This window comes from Dreissena polymorpha, chromosome 6 (assembly GCF_020536995.1).
Source record: "Dreissena polymorpha isolate Duluth1 chromosome 6, UMN_Dpol_1.0, whole genome shotgun sequence".
Taxonomy (NCBI): Eukaryota; Metazoa; Mollusca; class Bivalvia; order Myida; family Dreissenidae; genus Dreissena; species Dreissena polymorpha.
In genome coordinates, this window is record NC_068360.1 from 14,222,307 (window position 1) to 14,249,050 (window position 26,744).

General features: G+C 34.1%; 1 protein-coding gene and 1 long non-coding RNA gene across 2 annotated transcripts; both read left to right on the top strand.

The window, feature by feature from the left end:
- The first annotated feature begins 657 nt into the window (after positions 1-657).
- On the top strand, positions 658-26,718 carry LOC127836596 (acyl-coenzyme A thioesterase 9, mitochondrial-like). The gene is made up of 14 exons (XM_052363261.1): positions 658-711; positions 2,562-2,670; positions 2,914-2,959; positions 3,333-3,526; positions 4,664-4,753; positions 5,358-5,461; positions 8,693-8,766; positions 12,485-12,552; positions 15,497-15,608; positions 16,039-16,129; positions 17,055-17,140; positions 17,643-17,730; positions 23,696-23,849; positions 25,974-26,718. Exons 2-14 carry the CDS (start codon positions 2,562-2,564, stop codon positions 26,015-26,017), a joined length of 1,260 nt encoding a protein of 419 aa, XP_052219221.1. The 5' UTR covers positions 658-711; the 3' UTR covers positions 26,018-26,718.
- On the top strand, positions 9,657-11,456 carry LOC127836602 (uncharacterized). Its single transcript, XR_008028839.1, has 3 exons — positions 9,657-11,058; positions 11,238-11,281; positions 11,427-11,456. It is a non-coding gene; the product is annotated as an uncharacterized LOC127836602 (long non-coding RNA).
- Positions 26,719-26,744: the final 26 nt, after the last annotated feature.

Consider the following 26,744-nt stretch of genomic DNA (forward strand, 5'->3'; position numbering starts at 1 on the left):
TTGTGTAAAATTTAATCATCGAGTTGAGGTGGAATATGTGAAAGGCCGGACTTAAAGTGGTCGTACGGGGCCCAAATGTCTCGTTATAAAGTCTTTCTAATAGACACGATGTAAAATCATGAACAGGAGTTTGTTTAATAACTCGTAAAAAGATGTCAGAATGGCTTTTAACCTGATTACATTATGCTTAAGAATTTTCTCTTTGTTTCTTCCGGTCTTGTTCATACCGTAATACAGAGTTGTCTTCGAGGCATTTATCAGAAATTTGAACTTCATATGTGAGATTGACTTTTAACCGACGCGGGTCACATTGTTTTCACATACTACTACTACTACTACTACTACTACTACTACTACTACTACTACTGCTACTGCTACTGCTACTGCTACTGCTACTCCATTGCTACTGCTACTGCTACTGCTACTTCTACTGCTACTGTTACTGCTACTACTACTACTACTACTACTACTACTACTACTACTACTACTACTACTACTACTGATGCTGCTATTCTTTTTTTAATTTATACAAAGACCTATAGATAACATGTATTCTATACGTCTTTGATTTATATGTCCATCTTGCGCTTAATGTGCACGAATTCTCGAATAGCGATTGTTAACCTGCGCTTAAAAGTTGGAGTTATTCCCCTTGTTTTCATTTTTGTCATTTTCCCTACAGTGAATATAACGGTATCGACGCTGGAAAAAAGTAAGTTATTTAGATTACAGTGAGAAATAATTCATAAAATAATTGATGCAAAATGTTTATTCTATTAATTTTAATAAACAGCCGAGCTTGATATTTATAATGTCCTAAGATACATATTGATTTTCATTAGATATATCCTCCGATTGCCGTGTATCGACCGGTTAAGGAATTATCGATAAGTAAAGGAATTTCTGAATCAATGCAAACAATGCCGCATTGAATGATTTACCTTTTAAGCTTTAATTATTGCCGTTATATCCATGCCAACATTGTTTATTTACAGGGTGTTTAACCAGACAATGACGATAGTTAAATACACTCCCGGAAATTACATCCGTTTTCATTATTTCTGTTTAATAAATAATTTACAATTACCTTAATTCAATCATCTGTTAAGTAACTAGATTTGTATGCCCATAGCAGGGAGCTATATAACATTATGTCTGCCTGTCCGTCCGTCCAGCATTCCATTTTCAAAGTCTTTTTCTTAATCCTTTCACATATTTACCCAATTTTTGGTGTGTGAGTCTAGCTGCATGACTAACAGATCTAGTAGAGGCCTTGGACTTTTTCGTTATCGTTTGCAGATGTTGACCTGTTTTTTTGTGGTTGAGTCTTCCTGCAGGACTTACACATCAAGTTTAAGTTTTGTTCTGGACCATGGATTTTTGGCGAAATTACGTGGTTTGAACTTTAAATTAAACAATCTGAAATGCTTTCAGATACTTACCTGATTTCTGTGTGTGATCTACATGACTTGCAGATCAAGTTCGAGTTTCGTATGGTCAATTGATCTTTGACAAAGTTAAATGCCTTGGACTTAACAATTTTCTTATAAACACATTTTTTCAGATTTTTTTCTGAATGCTTTCAGATACTTACTAGTCTTATTTATAAGACGCGCAAAGAATTTAGAGATACTTTTTATATGGGCTAAATTCTTTGGAACGTCATATTGGGGAAAAGTCCATTATGTGTTGGACAACAGAAAGTTTAAATTTTCATCAATTTGCTTAAAATTGCAAAATAACATTACCAACTCAATGTTTTTGTTCAGAAGTCCATTTTTATCTCAAATATCTTCAAATTGAAGTAAGAAAGGCATAAATTCTTCAGTTAAACTTCTGCTATATCGCAAAACAATCACTGACATGTCGCCATGTCATAAAACTGATTTAAATATGAACCAATCAAAGGAAGGCATTACGGTGTAACGTGTACGCCTAATTTTATTTAACATTAGCTTTTAACACCGACTTTTACCTAAGTAGATCTTTAATGCTCATCTTTGTCGATTTAATAAGCATATGTTCAAAAACAGATATGGTGCAGTTTCTATTCACTTCTAAGTTTCAGCAAATTTTTATGCGTGTCTTTTTCGCACCTCTGTCTGTGTTGTTTTATGTACTTACATTCTACATTACATAGGGCGGTATACTGTACGATCTGTATCACTATTATTGATGAACCGTATAAAAATAAAAGATGTTATTTATTTCAGAACTTTTTAATTGTCACTTTATAAAAAAAACAATGCTTTATAAATCCCGAAAAGTATAATAACATCGATTTACAATATAACCCTCCGCACCACAACAGATGAACGCCAACTGTATTTTTTTACGCCATTTATTCTTCCACATGCTTTCCATCGAGGCTGATGTCTACCTGCATGTCTTGTTCATTCATCAATTCAATTTTAAAACAATTTACCACAAATTACAAACATTAAGAGACTAGCTGAATGTAGTGTGTATTGCCTCTCAAAGGTGTAGATTTGGAGACAAAAGTGGAAAGCAAGGGCATCTGTGCCCTATAAACACATGTCTTCTTCTCTTTTATATTTAAGATGCAGCAACACATCCTTCATGCGCTGAGGAGGCCATGTAAAGTAGATATTCTTCGAAGGACACTTTCATCCAACACTAGTAATGGGGAGACTTTAACCATTAAAGAAAGTATGCTGGCATATTGCAAATAGTTTTCCTTTTAATCTGAACAAAATAATTATTATAATTTCTTAACAGCAAATTTTTATTTTTGAAAAATCTTTATTTTTGAAAATATTTTTTCTTTAACATCAAGCACATAAATGTGATTAATTTAAATTTTACATGAAATGACACACAAATTGACCTTAAAAGAAACATGTGACTTTGTATGATAAACGTAACTTAAAATGGATGAAATTACTGTTTCAGCAAGGGAGAAATTAAAGTTGCTGGTAGGAGCACAGACAATATGGGGGTAATATAACAATTTAATAGATTAACATACAGAACAAACGTTTACTCACACTGTCGGTTTTAACTACTATGGTTTGAACCATTGTATTGGTGCTGACATTTTATTCCAACAGTACATGTAACTTAGCTGTTGAAACATTTGATGGATCCATAGCAAAAATATACATTTCATAATAATACAAAAGATCACTAAGTTCTTGGCTGTTTAAATTTCACGCAATTTAACAGTAAAGTGGTGCTATCTTGTTTATGTGTCTCTTATTTTCATGCACACATAATTGTATTTTCACAGGAAATAAACCATTATACTTGAGGAGTAAGCAGTTTCCTAATGATTTGCAAATGCCAGCAAAATTATTTGCTTCATTTTACAGATCATCCACGGCTGGCTCAGTTTTCGCCCCTGTTGCAACCAGTCAGGATGAGATACCACCTAGAACTATGGCACATAGCTTCCGGAAGGTTGTTATCCCTCTTGGCACCAACCCAATGCTAAAGGAAAAATATATCAACTTCTACCAAGGCATCAGATTTGGGAGAATTCTGGAAGATCTTGACACATTTGCAGGTATATTCTGGAAGATCTGGACACATTTGCTGGTATATTTCATTCTCTTGTCAGCTTACATGTACTTTACATTTTCATTGCCAAAATTATCACAACAATTTTAGAGTTTTGTAAACTCATCCATGCAATACATAGTGTGAGCTTTATTTAGCTCCTTTTTTCCATCATAAGTCAACAGTGCGGTCATGTGTCAATGTTTTATTCAAGGATATCTCCTCCTTAACGGCTGCACAGATTCAATTAAAGTATATGTTGGTCTCCAAGGCTAAAAACAAAGTTGGGTAAATAGGGTAAAACTGGCCACCGTCTTGGGGCCACATGATTGATATAGACTTTCAAAGTAAATAATTTAAATCATCTCTGAAATCTTAGAGGACATGGGTTTCATATTAACTGTGTAGTATGGTATTGGGGGGCACCTACTCATCTGGAAACGCACTAGGACAACCTAATTTATAAAGACTTATATTGTATTGTAAATCAATTAAGAAATCCCCTCTGAAAACTCAGTCCCTCTGCTTTGATATTTGATGTATAACATCGTATAGTGGTGGTTAAAACTTGCCTGACCCAAATTTAACACACTATCTTTATAGACTTATTTACAAACTAATTTTAAAATCTTCTCTGAAACCCAATGCCTCAGGGGTATTATATTTGGTGTGTAACATTATACGGTTCCTTGGATAATAATGCCCAAACTTAGGGTCAAAACCTGCCATGTCTCAGGGATCACATGATTTATTTAGACTTATGTAGGAAAATATTGTTAAAATATCCTCTGAAAGAACAAGACCAATTGGTTTAATATTTGGCGTGTAACACAATATTAGTAACCTATACTAGGTATATTAACATCATGCCCCATTGGGGTAAGAACTGGCTCTGTCTAGGCATGTGGGGTGTAATATTTTACAGTGAATAAAAAAGCAAAAAAAGAATTAAAATTATCTCTGAAACCACATAGCATGCAGCTTTCATATTTGGTTTATAAAATCAAGTTGTGGCCGTTTCAAAATCATGCCCCTTAGTTCGAAACTGTTCATGCCCTATTACACTTTGCACATCTTTACCCCATGGTTTTGTTTTAATGAATAACTTTTATTATTTGTATTCAAATGTTACAAATTGTTTCAGTGGACATAAGTTACGCACACTCACATGACTCCGCACACCCTGATAAGAAGTCTCCACTCAGTATTGTCACAGCCCTGGTCGACAGAATTGGTGGGTTTGCTATGGAAATGTTGATATGCCCATTTTAGACTTTCATGTATTTGAATGTGTTTAATGATGGCCAAAGTATTGATAATGAATTCAGTTTTAAGTTGATTCTTCTCCTTTTTTAAATATTAATATGAAATGGTTATTTCATTTTTTATTCCATTGTTTTTTCTTACACTTAGTGATGTTTTGATTATATTTTAATGCTGTGTTTAAATGTATGTATATGTAAAGTATAATAGTAAATAGCTAAGTACTTTACCCTTTATGCATGTATTCTCTTAATATTACCAGTATGTTGCTTTCTCGAAGCATTTTTACATTGGTGGTGGTGGTTATTATGACGTTATTGACAATGTAGATGAAGATAATAATGATGATAATGATTATGATGATGATGATGATGAAGACGATGACGACGACGACGATGATGATGATGATGATGATGATGATGATGATGATGATGATGATGATGATGATGATGATGATGATGATGATGATGATGATGATGATGATGATTATGAAAAGTTGTCAAACAAATATAAAGTTTAATTCAGGACCATATCATGATAGCCAGAAATGTTATCTAATTTTTGCTGTATGTCAGTTCTGTGTGAGCAGCCAATACTTCCTGACCGCGACATCAGGATGCAAGGCAATGTGACCTGGGCAGGAAAGACATCTATGGAGGTCACAATGAAGCTTGACCAGGTATGATACAACCTTTTGTTCTTAACCTTTATGTTTCATATCAGAAAATGATTGTCATATTACTTGAATCTTTGATGTTAGTTCAGAAGTCAATTTATCAGTTTGATGTTTAAATGTGTTGTTGGTGTAAAATGATGTTCTAATATTAGTTGCTACTAAAAGTTACTTTAAAACAAACGTTTCTGACTTGAAATAAACTTGGACTCTTGTTCATTATACGAATATTTGTCCTAATTTAAGTTAAAAAATGCAACTGAAACGTTAAATTTTTAGCTCCACTGGCCAGAGGCCAGCGGGGCTTATGTCATGGTCCTGTGTTCTTCATGCGTGTGTCCGTGCGTGCGTCCGTCCGTGCGTTAACTTTTTCTTTAAACATCATCTTCTCCTAAACTACTGGTCCAATTCTGATGAAATTTCTCAGGAATGTTCCTGGGGTAAACCTCTTCCAAATTTGTTCAAATTATGCTCCTGGGGTCAAATTTGACCCTGCCCCTGGGGGTCAAAAATTGAAAATTTGCTTATATAAGGCCTATTTTGTGAAAACTTTAAAAATCTTCTCGTCCATAACCATTGTGCCTAGGGCTACCAAATTTGGTATGTAGTGACATCTTATAGTCCTCTACCAAGTTTCTTCACATTATGCGCCTGGGGTCAAATTTGACCCTGCCCCGGGGGGTCAAAAAATTGAAAATTTGCTTATATAAGGCCTATTTTGTGAAAACTTTAAAAATCTTCCTGTCCTTAACCATTGGGCCTAGGGCTACCAAATTTGGTATGTAGTGACATCTTATAGTCCTCTACCAAGTTCCTTCAAATTATGCCCCTGGGTCAAATTTGACCTTGCCCCGGGGGGTCAAAAAATTGAAAATTTGCTTATATAAGGCCTATTTAATGAAAACTTTAGAAATCTTCTTGTCCATAACCTTAGGGCCTAGGGCTCCCAAATTTGGTATGTAGTGACATCTTATAGTCCTTTACCAAGTTTCTTCAAATTATGCCCCTGGGGTCAAATTTGACCCTGCCCTGGGGGTCAAAAATTGCAAATTTGCTTATGTAAGGCCTATTTTGTGAAAACTTTAAAAATCTTCTCGTCCATAACCATTGGGCCTAGGGCTACCAAATTTAGTATGTAGTGACATCTTATAGTCCGCGACCAAGTTTCTTCAAATTATGCGCCTGGGGTCAAATTTGACCCTGCCCCGGGGGGTAAAAAAATTGAAAATTTGCTTATATAAGGCCTGTTTTGTGCAAATTCTAAAAATCTTCTTGTCCATAACCGTATGGCATAGGGCTACCAAATTTGGTATGTAATGACATCTAATAGTACTCTACCAAGTTTGTTCAAATTAAGCCCCTGGGATCAAATTTGACTGTTCCCCAGGGGTCACAAAATTGAACATATGCTTAAATTGGGCCGATTTTGTGCAAACTTTAAAAATCTTCTTGTCCATAACTATTGGGCCTATTTCTACCAAATTCGGTATGTAGTGACATCTGATAGGTCTCTACTTAGTTTGTTCAAATTATGCCCCTGGGGACAAATTTGACCCTGTCCCGTGGGTCACAAAAATGAACATATGCTTAAATAAGGCCTCTTTTGTGCAAACTTTAAAAATCTTCTTGTTCATATTTATAGAGCTTAGGGCTACTAAATTTGGTATGTAGTGATATCTAATAGTCCTCTACCAAATTTGTTCATGCCTCGCAGATGACCCCCTATTGATTTTCAGGTCACTAGGTCAAAGGTCAAGGTCACGGTGACCCAAAATAGTAAAATGGTTTTCGGATGATAACTCAAGAACGCTTATGCCTAGGGTCATGAAACTTTATAGGTACATTGATCATGACTCGCAGATGACTCGCAGATGACCCCTTTTGATTTTCAGGTCACTAGGTCAAAGGTCAAGGTCACGGTGACCGGAAATAGTAAAATGGTTTCCAGATGATAACTCAAGAACGCTTATGCCTAGGATCATGAAACTTCATAGGTACATTGATCATGACTCGCAGATGACCCCTATTGAATTTTAGGTCACTAGGTCAAAGGTCAAGGTCACAGTGCCAAATAACATATTCACACGAAGGCTGCCACTACAACTGACAGCCCATATGGGGGGCATGCATGTTTTACAAACAGCCCTTGTTATATTTTGAGATGATGCTTTACAAAGAAAGATGCTACTATTGTATTTGTTATAAATGTGTGAAAGGCTCTTAAGAAGGAACCAGAGATTATTAACCCTTTACCAAACACTAACAGGATTTTAGAGGTTTGTAGCTGACAACTTTATAAATAATTGTGATTAAAGGAGAAATTGCTCAAGATGAGCGATTTCTACTTTTATCACAATTATTTCTACCCTACCTGATCATTTCCTTCAGATTCCATTACAATTTAATTGTCGTCTGCAACCTCTTTCAAATCGGGAAAGTCCAAAATATGTCGTTTGGTAAAGGATTAAGGCATTTTGATTCATATGGGTCTTGTGAATCTGTTTCAAATCAAATGCATAGATTTGATCTTCAGCATCTGAAAATATGTGAAATAGAAAGAATAACAATATCTTTTTGAGAGATAAATGTACCTACGTTATAAGCAAAGGACCTGCGCAACAATTCCAGGGCTTTTTATCTGTTTATTTAACACGGTAGCATAAAAATGCTCACCCTTCCAACTTTAAGCGCCCAGTGGGACGAGGGATAGAAAGAGAAAGTCTCATGCTTGAGTACATTTCAACCCATGCGCATTGCACGTTTTTTTCGCATAAAAAAACAGTCGAGCGATACAGGGCCATCGTGGCCCTCTTGTTTATGATGAAGACATCATCAATACTGATGAAAAGGTTGCATATTGAATTGTTTTAGAAAACCAAGTAGTCAAGTTGCTTTAAGCATGGTTTTAAGATTCATGAATAAAAAAAACAGTCCTTTAATTTACGGGAAACTGGACTTATAAATTGTTAGACGCAAATTTGTGTAAGTATTTTAAATGAGTTATCAATTAAATTCTTGACGGAGTCTTTTCGTAATTTCTTATTTCTGTGATAAGAAATACAACATAAGATGTGTTTAATAGGATATGTTATGAAATGTCATACATAAAATGTTAAATTAAACTGCGCAGAGATACATACAAATTTTCTTTTGACATTACTTATGCATTTTTTTGTGTGTGTTTTTAACAATTTGACAGATTTGATGTGATTTTGTCTGTCTTTTCTGTTTGTAAAGGAAATTGATCAAAATTGGAAGCAGTTGCTTGAAGCAAAGTTTTTGATGGTTGCAAGAAATCCTGCAACCAAAAGGTAAAATGATGCTTTTGGTGTCCATCTACATTACTTATATGCGTTTCGTTAATCCAATGTCATCATGATACAACATGTATCATTTATCATTTCGTCTGTTTCTCAAAAATTGTCGTAAAGCAAGTATATATTATACGATCCTTTTACTTAAAAAAAAAGATATAACGCTGATGAATACTAAACTAGAATAATAGTTCAGTAGAAGAAGAAACGGAAACAAACTGATAGTATATGTTTATTAAATTGCAAATGACCTTCTGCTGTACAGCAGAAAACTCCTTTGTGAAAATCAGACATGTACACTATTGGGAAATCCCGCTAGTGTGTGCATTAATTTTATAACTACTCACTTTTTGTTCCACATCTAATATGAGTCAACTTGTTGGTTTTGGCTTTAAATTGAACGTTATCAATTTCATTGAAGAAAACGATGCTTGATTAATGGCGTCTTGTAAAGACTGTATTTGTTATAAAATACTCCGCGTTCATATTCATGTGTTCGTTTAAGATTCTGAGAAAAAAACGTTTACATTGAAATCGTATATACTTGCCTTATTTTGTTGAAGGATTAACAGTTCACGGATTTCAAAATCTTTGAAAAATCTTTTTTTTTATGCTTATATTTGCAAATAAGACGAAATTTTGTAAAACATAAATTAAACATTCGTAACAATCTATGTGTGAATGTTGTTTTTGTTAAGATAAAAGTGTATGTTATCTTTTATATACTATTCGTTTTAAATTAATATTTACAAGTTTTTTTTGACGTTCCGAGGGATGAACGTGAAACGAGTGTATCTGCGGAACATTTCGATATCAGATACAAGAGTCAGCGCCCAGTCAATTATTGCTTTCCCACTTTTAATTTTTTGGGCGATTGCCTTCTGCAATTCGCCCCATAGGTAACACAATATACGTAAACAGTTGAAAGAAGTCCGTTACTGCAACCAACAACTTTGCATCTCCAGATTCTGCATTCGCAAACAAAATAGCTCTGATCGCATGGTTTTTGTATTAATGCGCCACAAAAAAACACTGACAAAGAATATCGTTATTTTCGGTTGCAAAAATTGACCAATCAGAAGATGTAAAAGCTATCGGAAATTGTTTTATTTTTAGCTCACCTGTCACGAAGTGACATGGTGAGCTTATGTGACCGTGTGATGTCCGGCGTCCGTTGTGTGTGCGTGTGTGCGTGCGTCCGTCAACAATTTGTTTGTGTAGACAGTAGAGGTCACAGTTTTCATCCAATCTTTATGAACTTTGGTCAGATTGTTTATCTTGATGAAATCTGGCTTGGGATTGTATTTGGGTCATCTGGGGTCAAAAACTAGGTCATTAGGTCAAAAACTAGGTCACATAATAGGTCAAATAATAGAAAAACCTTGTGTAGACAAAAGAGGCCGCAGTTTTCATCCAAACTTTATGAACTTTGGTCAGAATATTTATCTTGATGGAATCTGGGTTGGGATTGTATTTGGGTCAAAAACTAGGTCACTAGGTAAAAAACTAGGTCACATAATAGGTCAAATAATAGAAAAACCTTGTGTAGACAATAGAGGCCGCAGTTTTCATCCAATCTTTATGAAATTTGGTCAAAATGTTTATCTTGATAAAATCTGGGTTGGGATTGTATTTGGGTCATCTGGGGTCAAAAACTAGGTCACTAGGTCAAATAATTGAAAAATCATCAATTATTTGTTTGTGTTGACAGTAGAGGTCACAGTTTTCATCCTATGTTTATGAAATTTGGACAGAATGTTTATTTTGATGAAATCTGGGTTGGGATTGTATTTGGGTCATCTGGGGTCAAAAACTAGGTCACTAGGTCAAAAACTAGGTCAACTAATAGAAAAACCTTGTATAGACAATAGAGGTCGCAGTTATCATCCAATCTTTATGAAATTTGGTCAGAATGTTTATCTTGATGAAATCTGGCTTGGGAATGTATTTTGGTCATCTGGGGTCAAAAACTAGGTCACTAGGTCAAAAAATATGTCAAATAATAGAAAAACCTTGTGTAGACAATAGAGGTCGCAGTTTTCATCCAATCTTTATGAAATTCGGTCAGAATGTCTATCTTGATGAAATCTGGGTTGGGATTGTATTTGGATCATCTGAGGTCAAAGACTAGGTCACTAGGTCAAATAATAGAAAACCCGTCAACAATTTGTTTGTGTAGACAGTAGAGGTCACAGTTTTCATCCAATCTTTATGAAATTTGGTCAGAATGTTTATCTTGATGAAATCTGAGTTGGGTTTGTATTTGGGTCATCTGGGGTCAAAAACTAGGTCACTAGGTCAAAAACTAGGTCACTCTGTGGAATAATAGAAAAACCCGTCAACAATTTGTTTGTGTAGACAGTAGAGGTCGCAGTTTTCATCCAATCTTTATGAAATTTGGTCATAATGTTTATCTTGATGAAATCTGGTTTGGGATTGTATTTGGGTCATCTTGGGTCAAAAACTAGGTCACTAGGTCAAATTATAGAAAAACCTTTTGTAGACAATAGAGGTCACAGTTTTCATCCAATCTTCATGAAATATGGTCAAAATGTTTGTCTCGATAAAATCTGGGTTGGGATTTTATTTGGGTCACCTGGGGTCAAAAACTAGGTCAATAGGTCAAATATTATAAAAACCTTGTGAAGACAATAGAGGTCACAGTTTTCATCCAATCTTTATGAAATTCGGTCAGAATGTTTATCTTGATGAAAACTGGGTTGGGATTGTATTTGGTTAGTCAGGTAAGCGATTCATGGCCCTCTTGTTTTAATAATACATTTTGCGGAGACGAATGTGTTCGCCCGGCTAGCCCAGTCGGTATAGCACGATAATGTTAAACACGGGGTCGTGGGTTCGAGTACCATGTAGGGTAATACTTTTTTCCCTATTATTGAATGGATTTATTTAATTCTTGGACAGAACATCCCTTTGGACAAGACCTTTCTGTTGACTTTTTTAGCTTAACCCCTTTTTGACGTTGACCTAAAGTATCCCATTGCTCAAAAACTAACATTTGCCTACTTACTTGATACTGAATGGATTAACTTTATACTTTGACACACACGGAGACCCGTGTACTTAGGCAAGAACGATCCAGAAACCTTACTGTACTTATTAGAAATTACTGCAATGCTTGTTTTTATCAAATTTATGTCAAGTTTTGAACTGGGTTGACTTTTTTACCTTGAACCTTGGTAGACATTGACCTTTAGTATTCAATTGCTCAAAAACTAACATTTGTCATATCTTACTTGATACTGAATGGATTTACTTTATACTTTGACACACACTGAGGCCCGTGTACTAAGGCAAGAAGGATACATAAACCTTACTGTACTAATTAGAAATTACAGCAATGCTTGTCTTTATCAAATCTATGTCAAGTTTGGAACTGGGTAAGTATATTATATCTTCGCAGTTTAGCTTTTAATTGGCAAATACGACAATGACTTGTTTTAAAAAGCAGAATTTACATTTAACCCCAAAAGCTTAATCATATTATGTTGATTGCCTGTCACCCTTCCTTACTTCCATATGTTTTCTTCAAAAAAAGGTGATTGGTTGGCACCACGGTGTATAGTGTTTTAAGGACCACAAAATTTGAGCAAAATCGCCCACCACTACTTTGAGTACTTTGATTTATATTTATTATTGCTGTTTTATATATTTGATACCCGACAATTGCTCACGAATCTTATCTTTTCCACATCAGTGCTGCTGTAATAAACAAGTTGATACCGGAAGGTCCCGAAGAGGAGGCATTGTTCAAACTCGGTGAAGGTATTTAAGCCAATACTAGTATCAAGAGTTTTCACTTCAATCCAAATACTACACGCCTTTTCTGAAATGACAAATTTCTAAATATGTGTCAGTATGAAAAACCCTAATAAGGTGTATGTTAAGATAAGGTCCGACTATAGGAACACTACAGACAACACACTATTGTACTATTGAACCTTCATAAACATCCACATGTAAATATGTTAGTCATTATTTGGCTATTTTGTTATTATTCAATAGAAGACATACAATGTATACCTGTATATGATCATAAAACAAAGTGAAACCATGTAGCAACAATAATGTTCAGACATGTTACACAAGATATGCTAATATATTTTTTTGACTTTGTGGTTTCCTTAAGCAAAAAAGGTTAATAATAAATAAATATGTATTTTTTGGTTGCTTTTGATAGATGTTTTTTTAGAAAAAAAGGATAAAATTCCAAATCAAACAGAATAGTTATGAATACGGATGAGTTGCATAAAGTGGATAGAAAACATACTGGACTTGTTTATGAAAGTTTAATGTGTTTCCATTTTTGTTCAAATATATAAAGTGTATCCTTGTTTAGGGCTATTTCTTTTTCAATTTTAATCTTCAGTTTTAAATAATTGATGAAGCAGTTCATTGTAGGTAGTAGTTTTCTGCATTTCATAATGAATATTAAATATTTCATTAATATAATTATGTAATTCACAGCGTTATTAAACTCTTGTATTTTGAAGGTATTGACTCCTTAACTGATGTCTAAGAGAGATAGTTGAACATTTAATTGTTGTTTCTCTAGAAAGGTTGTCAATTGATTCCATAGAGATTGAATATGTTTACAATCCCAGAAAAGGTGTTCTATTGTTTCAATATGTTCACTGCACATATCACATAGATTTGTGTTGAATAGTTTGCACTTAAAAAGATATTTATTTGTAGCTATGACTATGGATGTATTTATATTGAAAATGTCTCAGTGTGCTATCAGAAGTTGATTTATATGGCGTGACAAATATTTGTTTCCAATTTAATTCTTTTTTTCCAAGAAGGTTTTGCTATTTAGTTTGAGCTTTATAGTTTTCGGCAGGGGTTTTAATTTGTAGTGTTTAAAATATTTTGTTTGTCCTGTTTTGTTTTGCAATTATGTTTTCTACGAATGTTTTTTGAGTACATGGTGTGTTATTTGTATTGGTAGCAGCTTTGATATGTATAGGTATACTTTTGATCAATGTGTAGTACATTAGGAAATTACAAGAAGGTATTCCGAATATGTAGCAAAAGTTATCAAAAGAATATTATTCTGTAGTCGTACAATTGATCTACATATTTTATGTTTCGTTCGAACCAATCTTTATAGAAAAACGTTTTATTGTTAGTAGTTATGTCTCTATTGTTCCATAGAATGATTTTACTGTCTATTTTAGTTTCTAAATTATGAGTAACTCTTAACCATGCCGATAAAACATTCGATAGAAATATGTTTTTGGTTGAAATTTCATCCAAGATATTATTGTCGATATTACATTCAAAAAGTAAGGAGTCACCATCTTTTTTAAGAATTTTCTGGTAGAATAATTTCCATTTACTCGTATTGGTATTATCCAAATATCTTTTAACCCAACTGCATTCTACTGATTGAATTAATTGACATCGTTTAATTTTATCATGTTTACCGTCCCAATATGAAATTAACTATTTCTGATTTTATATCTTCAATAATATCATTTGGTGGGTTTGGTAGAACTGTTAGTGTATAAATTAATTAAGGAAGTGCAAACGTTTTTAAACGATAAGTGTAAGTTTATGATGTTGCCATGATTTTAAACAATTTTTAAATTTTTGTAATTAGACATTATGTTTTTTAGAATTGTTTCATTTTCATTGTTTGTAAAAGTTTTTCCTAACGTTGTTGCTTCATCTGATGTCCAGTTGAATTTCATTTCTTTTTTAAGATGAATATTACTTTGTTTGAATTTACCAACTCGTAGCACAGTGCATTTAGTTTTGTTTAGTTGAAGACACGATGCCATTCCAAAAAGGGTGAGCGATTCTATAAGATTATTGAATGAGTCACTACTGTCATTTAAGAAATAAGTTGCGTCGTCAGCAAATAGGAACTGTTTAATTTCTTCGTCAGGTTCAAGCGATATTCCCTTTATATGTTTATTTGATTGGATATAGTGTGATAGATACTCGATACATATAATAAATAGGGAAGATGAAAGTGGGCATCCTTGTCTTACCCCTCGTTCGATGTTAAAACTGTTTGAGAAAAAGCCATTGTTAATAATTATACTGTTAATATCGGTATAAAATAGTTTTTAATTAGACTTTCGCCGAAATTCATATTTTCTAAGCAAGAGAACAAAAACGAGTGGTCTAGTGAATCGAAAGCTTTTTCGAAATCTGCAAAAAAATGAGGCCAGAATTGTTTGGTTGGTTGAAATAATTTATGCATTCTTGTATCAGACGTACGTTTTCACCAATGCAGTTTTTGGCTATTAGTGCATAATAAACTTTATTTAGTCAGCATACATGTATATGTTAGGTTCGCCCAGAATTATGTCATGAACATTTTATATATACTTTAAATGTTTTTGATCCGCTGAGCTTTGAAAATTTTGGATTTTAGAGTAATACGTTATGTTGATGAGTTCTAAACATGTATGCAGCGAAAAAGAAACACGCATTTATGCATATTGACGCCTATCAAATGATGATTCAATTCGTGTGCATTTTTACAATTACCGCATGCATTCAGTATTTAACAAAGAAACCAGGATCTTGTAGTCAATCCTTACCATGGGCAAAATTCTTCCGTTGAAGGTAGAAAAACACTGAACACGATATTCTATCAACAATAATTATATATAATGACCTGGTAGGCGAACTTTGAATACCCGTCACAACTGCATATCAAATGCATATGGTTAATGTGTTTAATTCTTGTTAGAAACAAAGGCAAAGCGGATGTTGGAAAGTCAGAAGACATTGTTAAAGACCCCACCAGACGAGAATGAACGTCTGCTGATACATAACTTGTTCCTTGAGACCCTTGATCCGAAGTATGTTTGAAACGACTACCGTTAACAGTTCTTGTTTTGTATTGCCATGATAAGCTGACCAAGTATACATTTTAGCTGAAACATGCACTGCATCTATCAATTAATTAAAATTTCTATGAAAACCATCGATTTTCCTTGCATTTTGCATTATATCACATAGGTATGTTCCATAATCCGATACAAAATGATAAAATGTACTTCTTACAGGCTAACAATGGTTTGGTTTTGTGTTCAACGTTAAAAAGGAGTCTGTATCTGTTCTTTGTACTCATGTGATAAGCATGCCATAGTTGCATAAAACCGCAACACAAATGTTAATTTAACTTGAATGATTTTGCAGTAACGCTCGTTTACCAATGATGCTAATTTTCAATTATAAATCATATTTCCGAAACGTAATAGTCGTCACTAGTGTTGGTTTCGATTTTAGAGCATCTACGTTCAAAGTTCGGGTGAAGCCAGAACGCTCTGTTTGGATGGAAGATACACTTCTGAAGAACCTGGTCATTTGTATGCCAGAAGTAGGTTGTCACTTAAAAATTGTTTGATTTACTGTTAGAAGCTTCGACTATCGCTTTAGTCTGTTTGTTTGTGTGTGTGTGTGTGTGTGTGTTTGTGAGTTCATATTCACAATGGTCACGATGTTCTCGTACTTTTTACGGTAACACCCTGAGGGTGAATACAAACAGGACAAACATGTAGTAACACAATTATATAGCTTTAAATGTACCACGATTTACACGTTTTTTTTAAACTTAATTTAATCCCTAATGCTGAGCCTATATTGAAATGTTGAATCGTATTTGAAGGAGAAAACAAGAATTTTTATGTGTGGTCTACTCACATAATATTGGGTTTGACCCCGATGACGATATAAAATGTTTTATCGTTATGTTTTCATATATGAATTAACGATGGTTTTTTTATTAAAATATATTTACGCTAGTTATATGTGTTTGATTGTACTTACTTGTATAACATACTATGCAATGTTGTTGTGATCGGGAAGGGCCTTGGATGGTTTTAGGTATTTCATTGTACATGTATTCATATATGCATCACATATTTCACTTGGTTTGATACAAATTAATCGAACAATAATCTAAGCTATACATCAGCATTTAAGATATATGCGTCCATATTCACGCGTATTCATTATGTAAAGTGGAATTGGATTTTTGTTGATTTTTGTTAAAAGAAAAGTATGTTTTTTATTCTCCAATTTTTATTTACCTCCTCCATAAAATGTGCAACAAACAGTTAAATGTAATTCAAGTTATTTTATAATGATATTTGTTGAGATGTCTTAACATCTTATTGATTACTGATTATATAGAAGAGGCGAATTTGGTATGTTCATGCGAATGCATATACAACCAGGAATGTGGTATCGGCTTAGTATTAGAATAATAAATACTAACACGTGTTAAAAAACTTCACTTTTAGCAACGTAATCTCTACAACAAGATCTTCGGCGGTTTTCTGATGCGAAAGGCATTTGAGCTGGCCTATGCAAATGCTTGTCTCCATTGGTGAGTGTTATAGACTCTAAATCAGTGCGTAAATATTTAACCAAACGATTCACGAATATTCTAAATAAAGGCGGACTATATTGATGGCTCCGTGCAATACATCAGCATTCAAAGTATGCCTACCAATGTTTTGAGCTTGACCTATGATTAAGGATTTACACATATTTGTATATGACTCTTCAAACCATTTATCTATCTTTGTCGAAGGTGGTACGCCTGATTTTAATCTCTAATAAGCTTTACCTTTAAATATGTCAAGTTAATTATATAGCAAATGTATGTTGTGTTGGGTGTGTTTAGCATATTCGGCGACATTAAACTGTGTCAGTTATTGTCCAGTCATCCATTTTCCTTGGCAAGCTGGTATACAAGTAACATGACTATCATACACATGATGGCAATGAGGAAGATGGTTATGATGTTACCGCTGTAATTACATAAAGATAAACAAGTACTTTTTTGCACATATGCCCGGTTCTTTTAAAGATACAATTTGTTGTAGTAAAGGTCGAGCTAAAGTCCTGGTGGTCGACGATATCGCCTTCAAGAAATCGGTGGAAGTAGGCTCGTTCTTGTTCCTTTCGTCACAGGTATATTGTGCTTACTAATTGTTCATATTTGTGCGCGGGCATCTATGTATTTATGTACTATTCCGATCGTCGTTAAAAGCTTTATGGTAGGCTCAATATTATTCTAAATAGTTGCGTCCGTGTATTTGATAGTCTACGCTTAATCCAAATCTTTGTATCCGGAACTATGTTTCAAAACTCACTGCTCATAGTTGATAGATCCATACAAATATCGCAGTATTATATAAAATTGTTGCGTTGCAGACACTATATTTAAATTCAGGCCTGATAATTTTCCGGCCTGGGCCGGATTTCAGGTTTTTAAATTTGCTCAGAACCGATTTTGAGATTCACGCAAATCCGTTGAGAAATTTTGGAGGATGGGGGGGGGGGGGGGGGGCGAGCTACCTTTTTACGACAAGGGTTCTCGGAGATACCTTGGAGAATCTGAATCGGTAGCCGGTAAATATACCGCACCGATCAATGGCCGATAAACGCTTATGACGTCATGTTAGTTTTTCAGGCTTTCAAGTAACTCGGATACATGAAGAAAATTTTACGGAAAATTTTGAATTTTGGCGAACTAAAACGAGCAGCAGCAAATTGTATCTTCAATCGCATTATTTCTTCAGGTAAGTTTGTTTAAATTAATATTATCTATGTAGCAGGGAGAGTTTTGTTTCTGTCTTAGACAGAAACAAGCATCCATGACGAATATGCCTACATTATTCAGAAATGACATGTCACGATCATTTAAAGTTTCATGATTGACTCGTGAAAGTTTGAATTGATAATGCTATTTTATTTTTGAGAGCTTTTAATATTTTAAGAAATATAATGTCACGGCATGAATGTCATGGCTGCAGTCCCATCCTCTTCCTTTTCTCTGCCTTTTCCCTGCTTTACTGGCCATGCACTTTGATGCTGATTGGGACTGGTCCTATTTAAACCATTTGTCCAGAAATTATGAGCCCAACAGCATCAAGTGTCACCGATAAAAACACAGATTAGAAGGGGAAGTCATGCCCAATTTTTCAATTTAATGGAAACTTTTTTTTTTTAACCAGGTTTTCCGAAGGAAAAAACTGGTTATTAGATTGGCGAATGCGGGCGGGCTGGCGGAATAAGCTTGTCCGGGCCATAACTATGTCGTTCATTGTCAGATTTTAAAATCATTTGGCACATTTGTTCACCATCATTGGACGGTGTGTCGCGCGAAATAATTACATCGATATCTCCAAGGTCAAGGTCACACTTTGAGTTCAAAGGTCAAAAATGGCCATAAATGAGCTTGTCCGAGCCATAACTATGTCGTTCATCGTCAGATTTTAAAATCATTTGGCACATTTGTTCACCATCATTGGACGGTGTGTCGCGCGAAATAATTACGTCGATATCTCCAAGGTCAAGGTCACACTTTGAGTTCAAAGGTCAAAAATGGCCATAAATGAGCTTGTCCTGGCCATAACTATGTCATTCATTGTGAGATTTTAAAATCATTTGGCACATTTGTTCACCATCATGGGACGGTGTGTCCCACGAAAGAATCACGTCAATATCTCCAATGTCAAGGTCGCCACGACTAAAAATAGATTTAAAAAAAAAAAAACTTACAAAGGGGGTTTATTTTTTTTGGTCATTTCAAAAGTTCAGTTTTAGTTTTCTCCCTTTATCAGATTTTTTTTTCACAATGAAAACCTGGTTTTGTGACAATTTTGTCCCTTGTTTTTAATTTGTACTGGATCCGTGATTTTTTTTGCATCTGCTTAGCATAGTTGCCACTGTCTGTGTATGCTCTGTAATATTTGTTTACACCTCTTATTTACTTACACAAATTTTAGTGGATATTTTGTTATATAAATGTCTAGAAACAAATTCGTATTTATTTAAAAGAAATTGGTGGATATTTTATTTCTTAAAAAAAATATCTGACTTTTAAGCAGACAATTCTAAACTTTTTAAATTACCACATCTGATGTTATAATATCATTCATAATAGTTTTATGTATATTTGCCTTATTAAAAGCATCGGGCCAATCAGCAGTGAAGTATTTTGCCAGAGCAGATGTACTGTATAGTCCAGTCCGGGCTAAAATGGTGCAGAACATTACAAATGCCAGTGGAGAATACCGTCACATTATTCAGAGGAAGAAACAGGAGAAAGACCAGATCAGCAAAGAACTGATCATTAACACACAAAAGCCACCCTCCAAAAGAACAGCCATGGATATGATCAGCACCTAGCTAAAAGACAGAGGCAAGACCATGTTGACAAACTTGACAGTGTACAGACTGGTGGGAACAAGGAATGAACATCAGAAGAAGCCATTTGATATAAACAAATAGAAAGATTAAGTAATCAAACTCATTTTTCAAAGGCATCATATGATTTCAAGATGCAATTAGTTTGCCATTGGTTTGAGATTGATGCTATCAATGTATAAAGTGTACATCATCTTAGTTAGTTAGTTACAAGTTTATCAAGTGTTTGAACAATTGTTGTTAAATATTGAAATAATTAGATGTTCCTTTATTCTTTATCTAGTCATTTATTGATAACTTGGAAGTGTTCAGCCTCTGGACTAGTCATTCATTTAATTAGATCAATGTGCTATCGATGTAGTTATCTTGTGTACATAACCTAAGGACAAAATGTATGTTACAAGTTTATCAATTGTTTTAACTGTTGTTGTTTTGTATTGAAATACTCAAATGTTCCTTGTCTTCTTGTTAACAACTGAGTCATTTCTTGATACCACAAGCATTCAACTCTTTTGACTAGTGTTGCTTTGAATTACAACTATGTGCAATCAATGAATGCAGTGTACATTACCCTTGTACATTTCAAAAAAAGTCAATTGGTTTAACAGGGCTTGAATTACTTTTTTTTTTCAACTCGCAAAAAATTGCTAGTTGTTAATATTTCAACTCGCATTTTTTATTTCCAACTCGCAATACAAGTTTTCATAATAATGCATCCTTTGGTTGATAAAAAGTGATTGGCGATGTTCACTAAGCACTGAAAGGATGGACCTATGTTTATTTTAACTAAAAACTTCAAAGCAACATTGTAACACAATTGAGTGTAAAGAGTATTTTTTTTTATATCAGTTATATCATCCAAAGTTAATGCCTCGGTCCATATGGGGCGACATCTGGCCTTTTGCTACTGTTGCCACTGATCCACCACCTATTCACAGCTCTGCGTGGCTGGAACCCCTCATTATCTCTGATAGAGATTCGCATTAATTGGTCCATCCTTTCAGTGCTTAGTGAACATCGCCAATCACTTTTTATCCTTTTCATAACAGAAAAGCATCTTTCACACTCAGCATTGCTGAGGGGGTAGAGACCAATCAGATGAATCGCAGAACATCTTACACACATTGCCGTCTTGGTCTCTCTCCGTGTTCAAAGTTATTTTTAGCTCGTCTTCCCATTTCTTAACTGTTTTGGCATTTCTTTTTATCTGGTTCGGCCTCGGCTTTTTTGTCTTCCACAGAGGAGACGGAGGAATTCGCCACAAAAAAGCTAGTTATTTTTTTAGTAGACGACATTTTTGAGTTTTTAAATCGTCTGCTAAACGTGTTCCGTCTATTTATAAGAATGAGGAATTAACGAAATGAGCTTCGTTTTAAAAAAAACTTCATACTGAATAACTATCGCCAATTTTCACTTAAGAAGGGAATAACATACTTTCAATTGCAATAATATAATTTTCAATGTTCTTTACTAACTATATCGGCAGAAAGATACAGTGCAGAGCGTAAATATATTTTAAAAAATATTTCGTAAAATTATTTCTGCTAGAACGGAAGTAACCGCTGAAATACATTATGCAAATTAGGGTAATTCCAATTTTCAGATCTATTTTTAGATCGAAACTAGACGGGGTTTAATTATTTTCGTACTTGGTCGGAAGACTTTCGATCGGCGAACAAATCTTGTATTTAATCCAAGATCTTTAAGCACCTTGTTTGTTTTTTCCCCAACTCGCAAAAAATGGCGAGTATCTAAATGTTGCACTCGCATTTTAGACGTGTTTTTTAAAATGTACTCGCAAATGGCCTGTTTGCGAGTGCTTAATTCGAGCCCTGTTTAACTATTTGGTTTTGTTTTGACAAGACTTTTAATGAAACATAGCAAAGTAGCTCAAATATTAATACTACAAGTATATGCACTTAAATATTGAAATTGCTTGCATATTTATTTTTTAAAGGATATGATGTACCTCAATTTTGTATTAGTCATATATTGAAATAATGAGCCTTCAGCTCTTTTAACTAGTCATGCATTGAATTGCACTCATTATGTAGCTCTGCTTCAACTCTTACCTTGGTAGTCAAATTATAAGTAAACATTGTGCAGCTATATTTCAACAAATGAAACTGTTTTAACTAGTCATATATTGAATTATATGTGTCATTGTGTATCTAAACTTTTTATGCTGTTGGTTTGAAATATACTTGAATAACTTGACAATGTGTTACTTGTATGACTTAATTATGATAGTTTAGTTTTTTTGGGTGCAAGGAACATGAATGTTTACAAAATTTATATTAAGTACATTGTCTTAAAACAAATCATTTTTTGATCAGAAGTAAATGATTTCTGTTTATTTTAATGAGAGAATGATACTGAATTTATTTTTATCAGAAACAGAGCCCCCAACACCCAAAAGCAGTTATGTGCCAGAGATGTAAGATATGTGTCAGACAGCATTGATTTTCAGTATAAAATAAATTAATCATTCAGAGTCTAAAGGCTTTCTGAGAGCCTGACAAATAGGTTTTAGAATGCTCAAAATCATTTTCGTCCGGGGGGCTTCGCCCCCCTTGCCCCCCTACCAGGGCGTTGCCCCTGGACCCCCTTGGGGACCTAGGCGGCCCCCAAACCCCCGACCAAAGTTTTTCAGGCCTGGCCTTCAGCCCTTAATATCAGGCCTGATATTACTATAGCTTTATTTTAAACTAAGCACGTTTTTAGCTCGGCTGTTTTCGGAGAAAACCCAAGGTATTGTCATAGCCGCTCCTTCGTCCGCGTCGTGCTTAAACCTTAACATTGGCTCTAACATCAAAGTGCTTCCACCTACAACTTTGACACTTCATATGTAACTGCACCTTGGCGAGTTCTACACGCCACACCCATTTTTGGGTCACTAGGTCCACGGTCAAGGTCACCGTGACCTCTAAAAAAATCTTCTTACAAGCTTTCATTTATTCAAAACTGTACTCGCAGCCGAGCGTTGGCATCTGCTATGCGGTGCTCTTGTTGTCATTTTGTAACAGCATGATTGACTGTCGCCTGGTGGAGATCGTATACTCGACGTTGACGACACTGGTCTGAATCTTGACAATAAGTTCAATTTTGGGTCCGATCTTTGTGAAAACTAAGGCACCGGGTCAAACCATAGAAAAAACTTTCTTAACACTGTTAATATCTCTTCCAATACCGTATTACGACGAAACATAGTCTTCATGCTTGTCTATGCAATATCTCAGTTTTAAACTAGATCACATGAATTTGAAAACAAGATCACAAGAGATTATTCACAAGAGATTATCTTCGATAATGATTGTGCCTTGAAATAAGATGGTTGTACGTTCAGTTAAGCGATCTCTTTAGGGCCATCATGGTTCTGTCATATATATTTAATCAGATGCCAAAACGAATATGTATTTATTCATTAAACGCTACGTTCATATATTCATGATTGAAGATAATTTAGGAGCGCTATACATAACGGCAATAAAAAAACAACGTCAATATATAATAAAGGTTGCGTACAAATTTTAAATTACATGGTTACTATATGAAGATTGTATTGGGTAAACGCGGTGTTGACTTGGTAAATTTAAATTTATATCATTTAAATCAATGTGGACAATCACAAGATGATGAAATCAATGTGAAATATAAGTCATTATTGTATACTCACTCCTTTGCCAATCACATTATAATGATTGGATATCACATTTCAATACAGGTTGTGTACACGTTGGACAATCACATGATGGTGAAGGTACACGCCGAGGTTGTCAACCCGAAAGACGACTCAAGGGAGACTACCAATGACTTCTACTTCCTGTTTGCGTTGCAGTCCACAGAAGTACCGAGAGTGATACCGAAGTCTTATGCAGGTATGTAACTGCCTTATATTCTTAAAGCTCAGATTCTGCACCGAATATGTGGTGGCTACTGTCACTGGAAAACATTGAAATTTTGTGTGTATAAGTGCATGCATGGAAAATCATAGCTGAATATTTTGCAATATTCAAAAATATGAAATAAGAGAATAATGAAAACTGGAACTGAAATCGCCAGGATTTGCCTCGTGCTATGTTCGAATTAAGAAAACTCTTGAAAAAGTGACAAAATTGTTAGATAGTATTCAAATGTATATGCGTTGTTTACACTTTGCATATATTTTATGTGATATTTCACCAAATTAAATGAGAATGCCCCATTGCCAGCATGGACAAATCTGGAAATACGTATGGCTGTTTCTGAAGAATTTTCATTTATTAGAATGGTTATATTAGTTTGGTTATAACACGCCCTTTCTTAAAAATTGGAGCCTTTTTTGAACACCTGAAGCATGCGGCGTCTAGGGTAACGATTTCCGATAATTATTCCAAAACAGTTAAAATCAGATAATAATTTAACTAAGTGTTTTTTTTTGTGTGCAAAAAACACCTTTGCAGAGTCGCTAACCAGCAAGATTTCATGAAGCAATTCATAGTTATAACCTCTGAATTACAAGATAATGGCTTGCGTTTGCGGTATTTCGGGTCAAAGTCAACGTCAATTTTGATAGAAATATAAAAACCGTTGTCAACTGAATAAATTTAGCATGCATATTGGGTGTAAGTCGCTTAACTGCAGACCAATCTAAGCATTGAATTCGGGGCCAGTCAAGTTATAGTCAGTGTCTCTTTTACATAAAATATTTTTTTGTCTTAATCTCTTGAGTTTGTATGCTGAAATTGCAATAAAATAGTGTGTATACTGAATAGCTAGCTTAAGACATGGTTTCATAACACTGGAATGTTTGCGGTTGTACCCAATATTTGTGTGCCATAATTTGTGCATCTAATGAATACATCCCTCACAGATCGATGTAACCCATACGTGTAACCTGCGCATTTTGTGACAAGTAATAGCTCATTTTATTTTTACTATTATGTTATTGTTATTGATATAATAATATGTTTTATTTGTACTATTTAACTGCTACTACTAGTATTGCAAAATCTATTGTGTTCGGTAGCAGCACGGTTAAAAGCTATAAATCTGATGTTTACATAAATGTTGATTTTTTTTTCTGTTGAAATGCAAACAATTGTGACAAGTGCCATAATGCGAACACATTAACTACTGAATACATTCTATTGATCAGAATCCCATGAACTAATGGATGGACTAATGGACTTGTTTGTTCACGTAATGTGTTTGTGTGTGGTTAACATAGTTAATGCAAACCCATTAATTTTTTTATTACATTTTTATTATATAAACTACGTTTTTTACGTGAGTATGTGCTATTTATCAACTATATCATGTCATATCGTGACTTTTGCAATTACCGGTTTTAGACTTTAAATAACAGATACTAATTAATGTCTGAAAATAATTAGTTGAGTGACACGCATGCATGAGCGAAGCATTTACTTAATTGACATGAACTTTTGAATTTTAGTGTATGACAATGTCAACACCAACGCTATTATTTTCATATAAATGATATTTAAATAAATTGTTCAAAAACACATTTATGCTACATTAATTTGTTATTTCTTTTAAAAAAGAATGGTTTTTGAAAGCAGCTGCTTCATTTGTTCTTTTCATACACCATTTATTTAAATAGACAACACATATCAAAAACACATAATGAAATCTTATATAATTTCGACTTGTTTACTGACACACATTTGATAAAGTGCGATTAGGGAAATAATCAGTTAATCAATATTAGAGAATCTTATTCACAGATTTTCGTATATTTGAAAAAATGGTGATAATCGATGTTACAAACGCTTCATTATTTCAACGATTTGGATTGATGATGTATCAATTAACAAACCGATATGTTTAAAATCGTCTTAGTTCTGCTTTTTTTTATAAATATAATTCATTCCTTTTAGTATGAGAAAATATGGTAATTTTGTTTAAATTGTCATTGATCCAAACTTTAAACTTGTACCTTGACTATGTTGAAAGTATTTATTTAAGTATTTTTTTATTTTGTGTTTTGTATGTTTCAGAGTCTATGCTTTATCTGGACGGCAAGAGACACTTTGATTCGTGAAAAAAAACTGTTCTCATGGATCAAATGTAAACGGCCAATTCCATCAAATCGGGATATATTTTAAAAGTAAATATTAGAATAATTCATGTCTAGAAACATATACATCATTTGATGTCAAATGATCAAAGCAATTATTTCACACAACAGCTGTATAGCTAGTATCCTACAATTGGGTTTATGTGAATGATATACTTTTAATCAATTTGTTTCGCATCTGATACTCTAGCGTTTTTATAAAAGCTTTTTAATAAAATCTCATTATAATTTATGTTTGGGACCATCCTTGTTCAGGACAATGTACATGTTTTCTGTTAACCTCCTCTACGAAGTGAAGTTGGTATTCTAGATTCATAATGACCGTACATCGGTCATGTCCGTTCGTCGGTCTACGTAAACTTGTCCACAGATGTCCATTTACGTATCAAGCTTTAAGCGTTTATAATGCTTTGTTGCTTATGAAAACTAATCATTTAATTATTTGTATTTATTAACAGTATTTATTGCATAAAGACAAAACCCTTTTTCTAGTTACAATTTTTTTTGAAGCGAGTAGTTTAGCTTCATGCAAAGGGTAGGTTGCGTCCAGGGAATGTGTCACTTCTGTGTTATTATGTATGGCATTTCATTCATTTAGCTCATACTATGTTTTTACTTACCTTTATGTGTAGTTATACATCATGTATTTAAAAAATCACTCTTGATGTGTGTGTGTTGTTTTCCTTGTCTA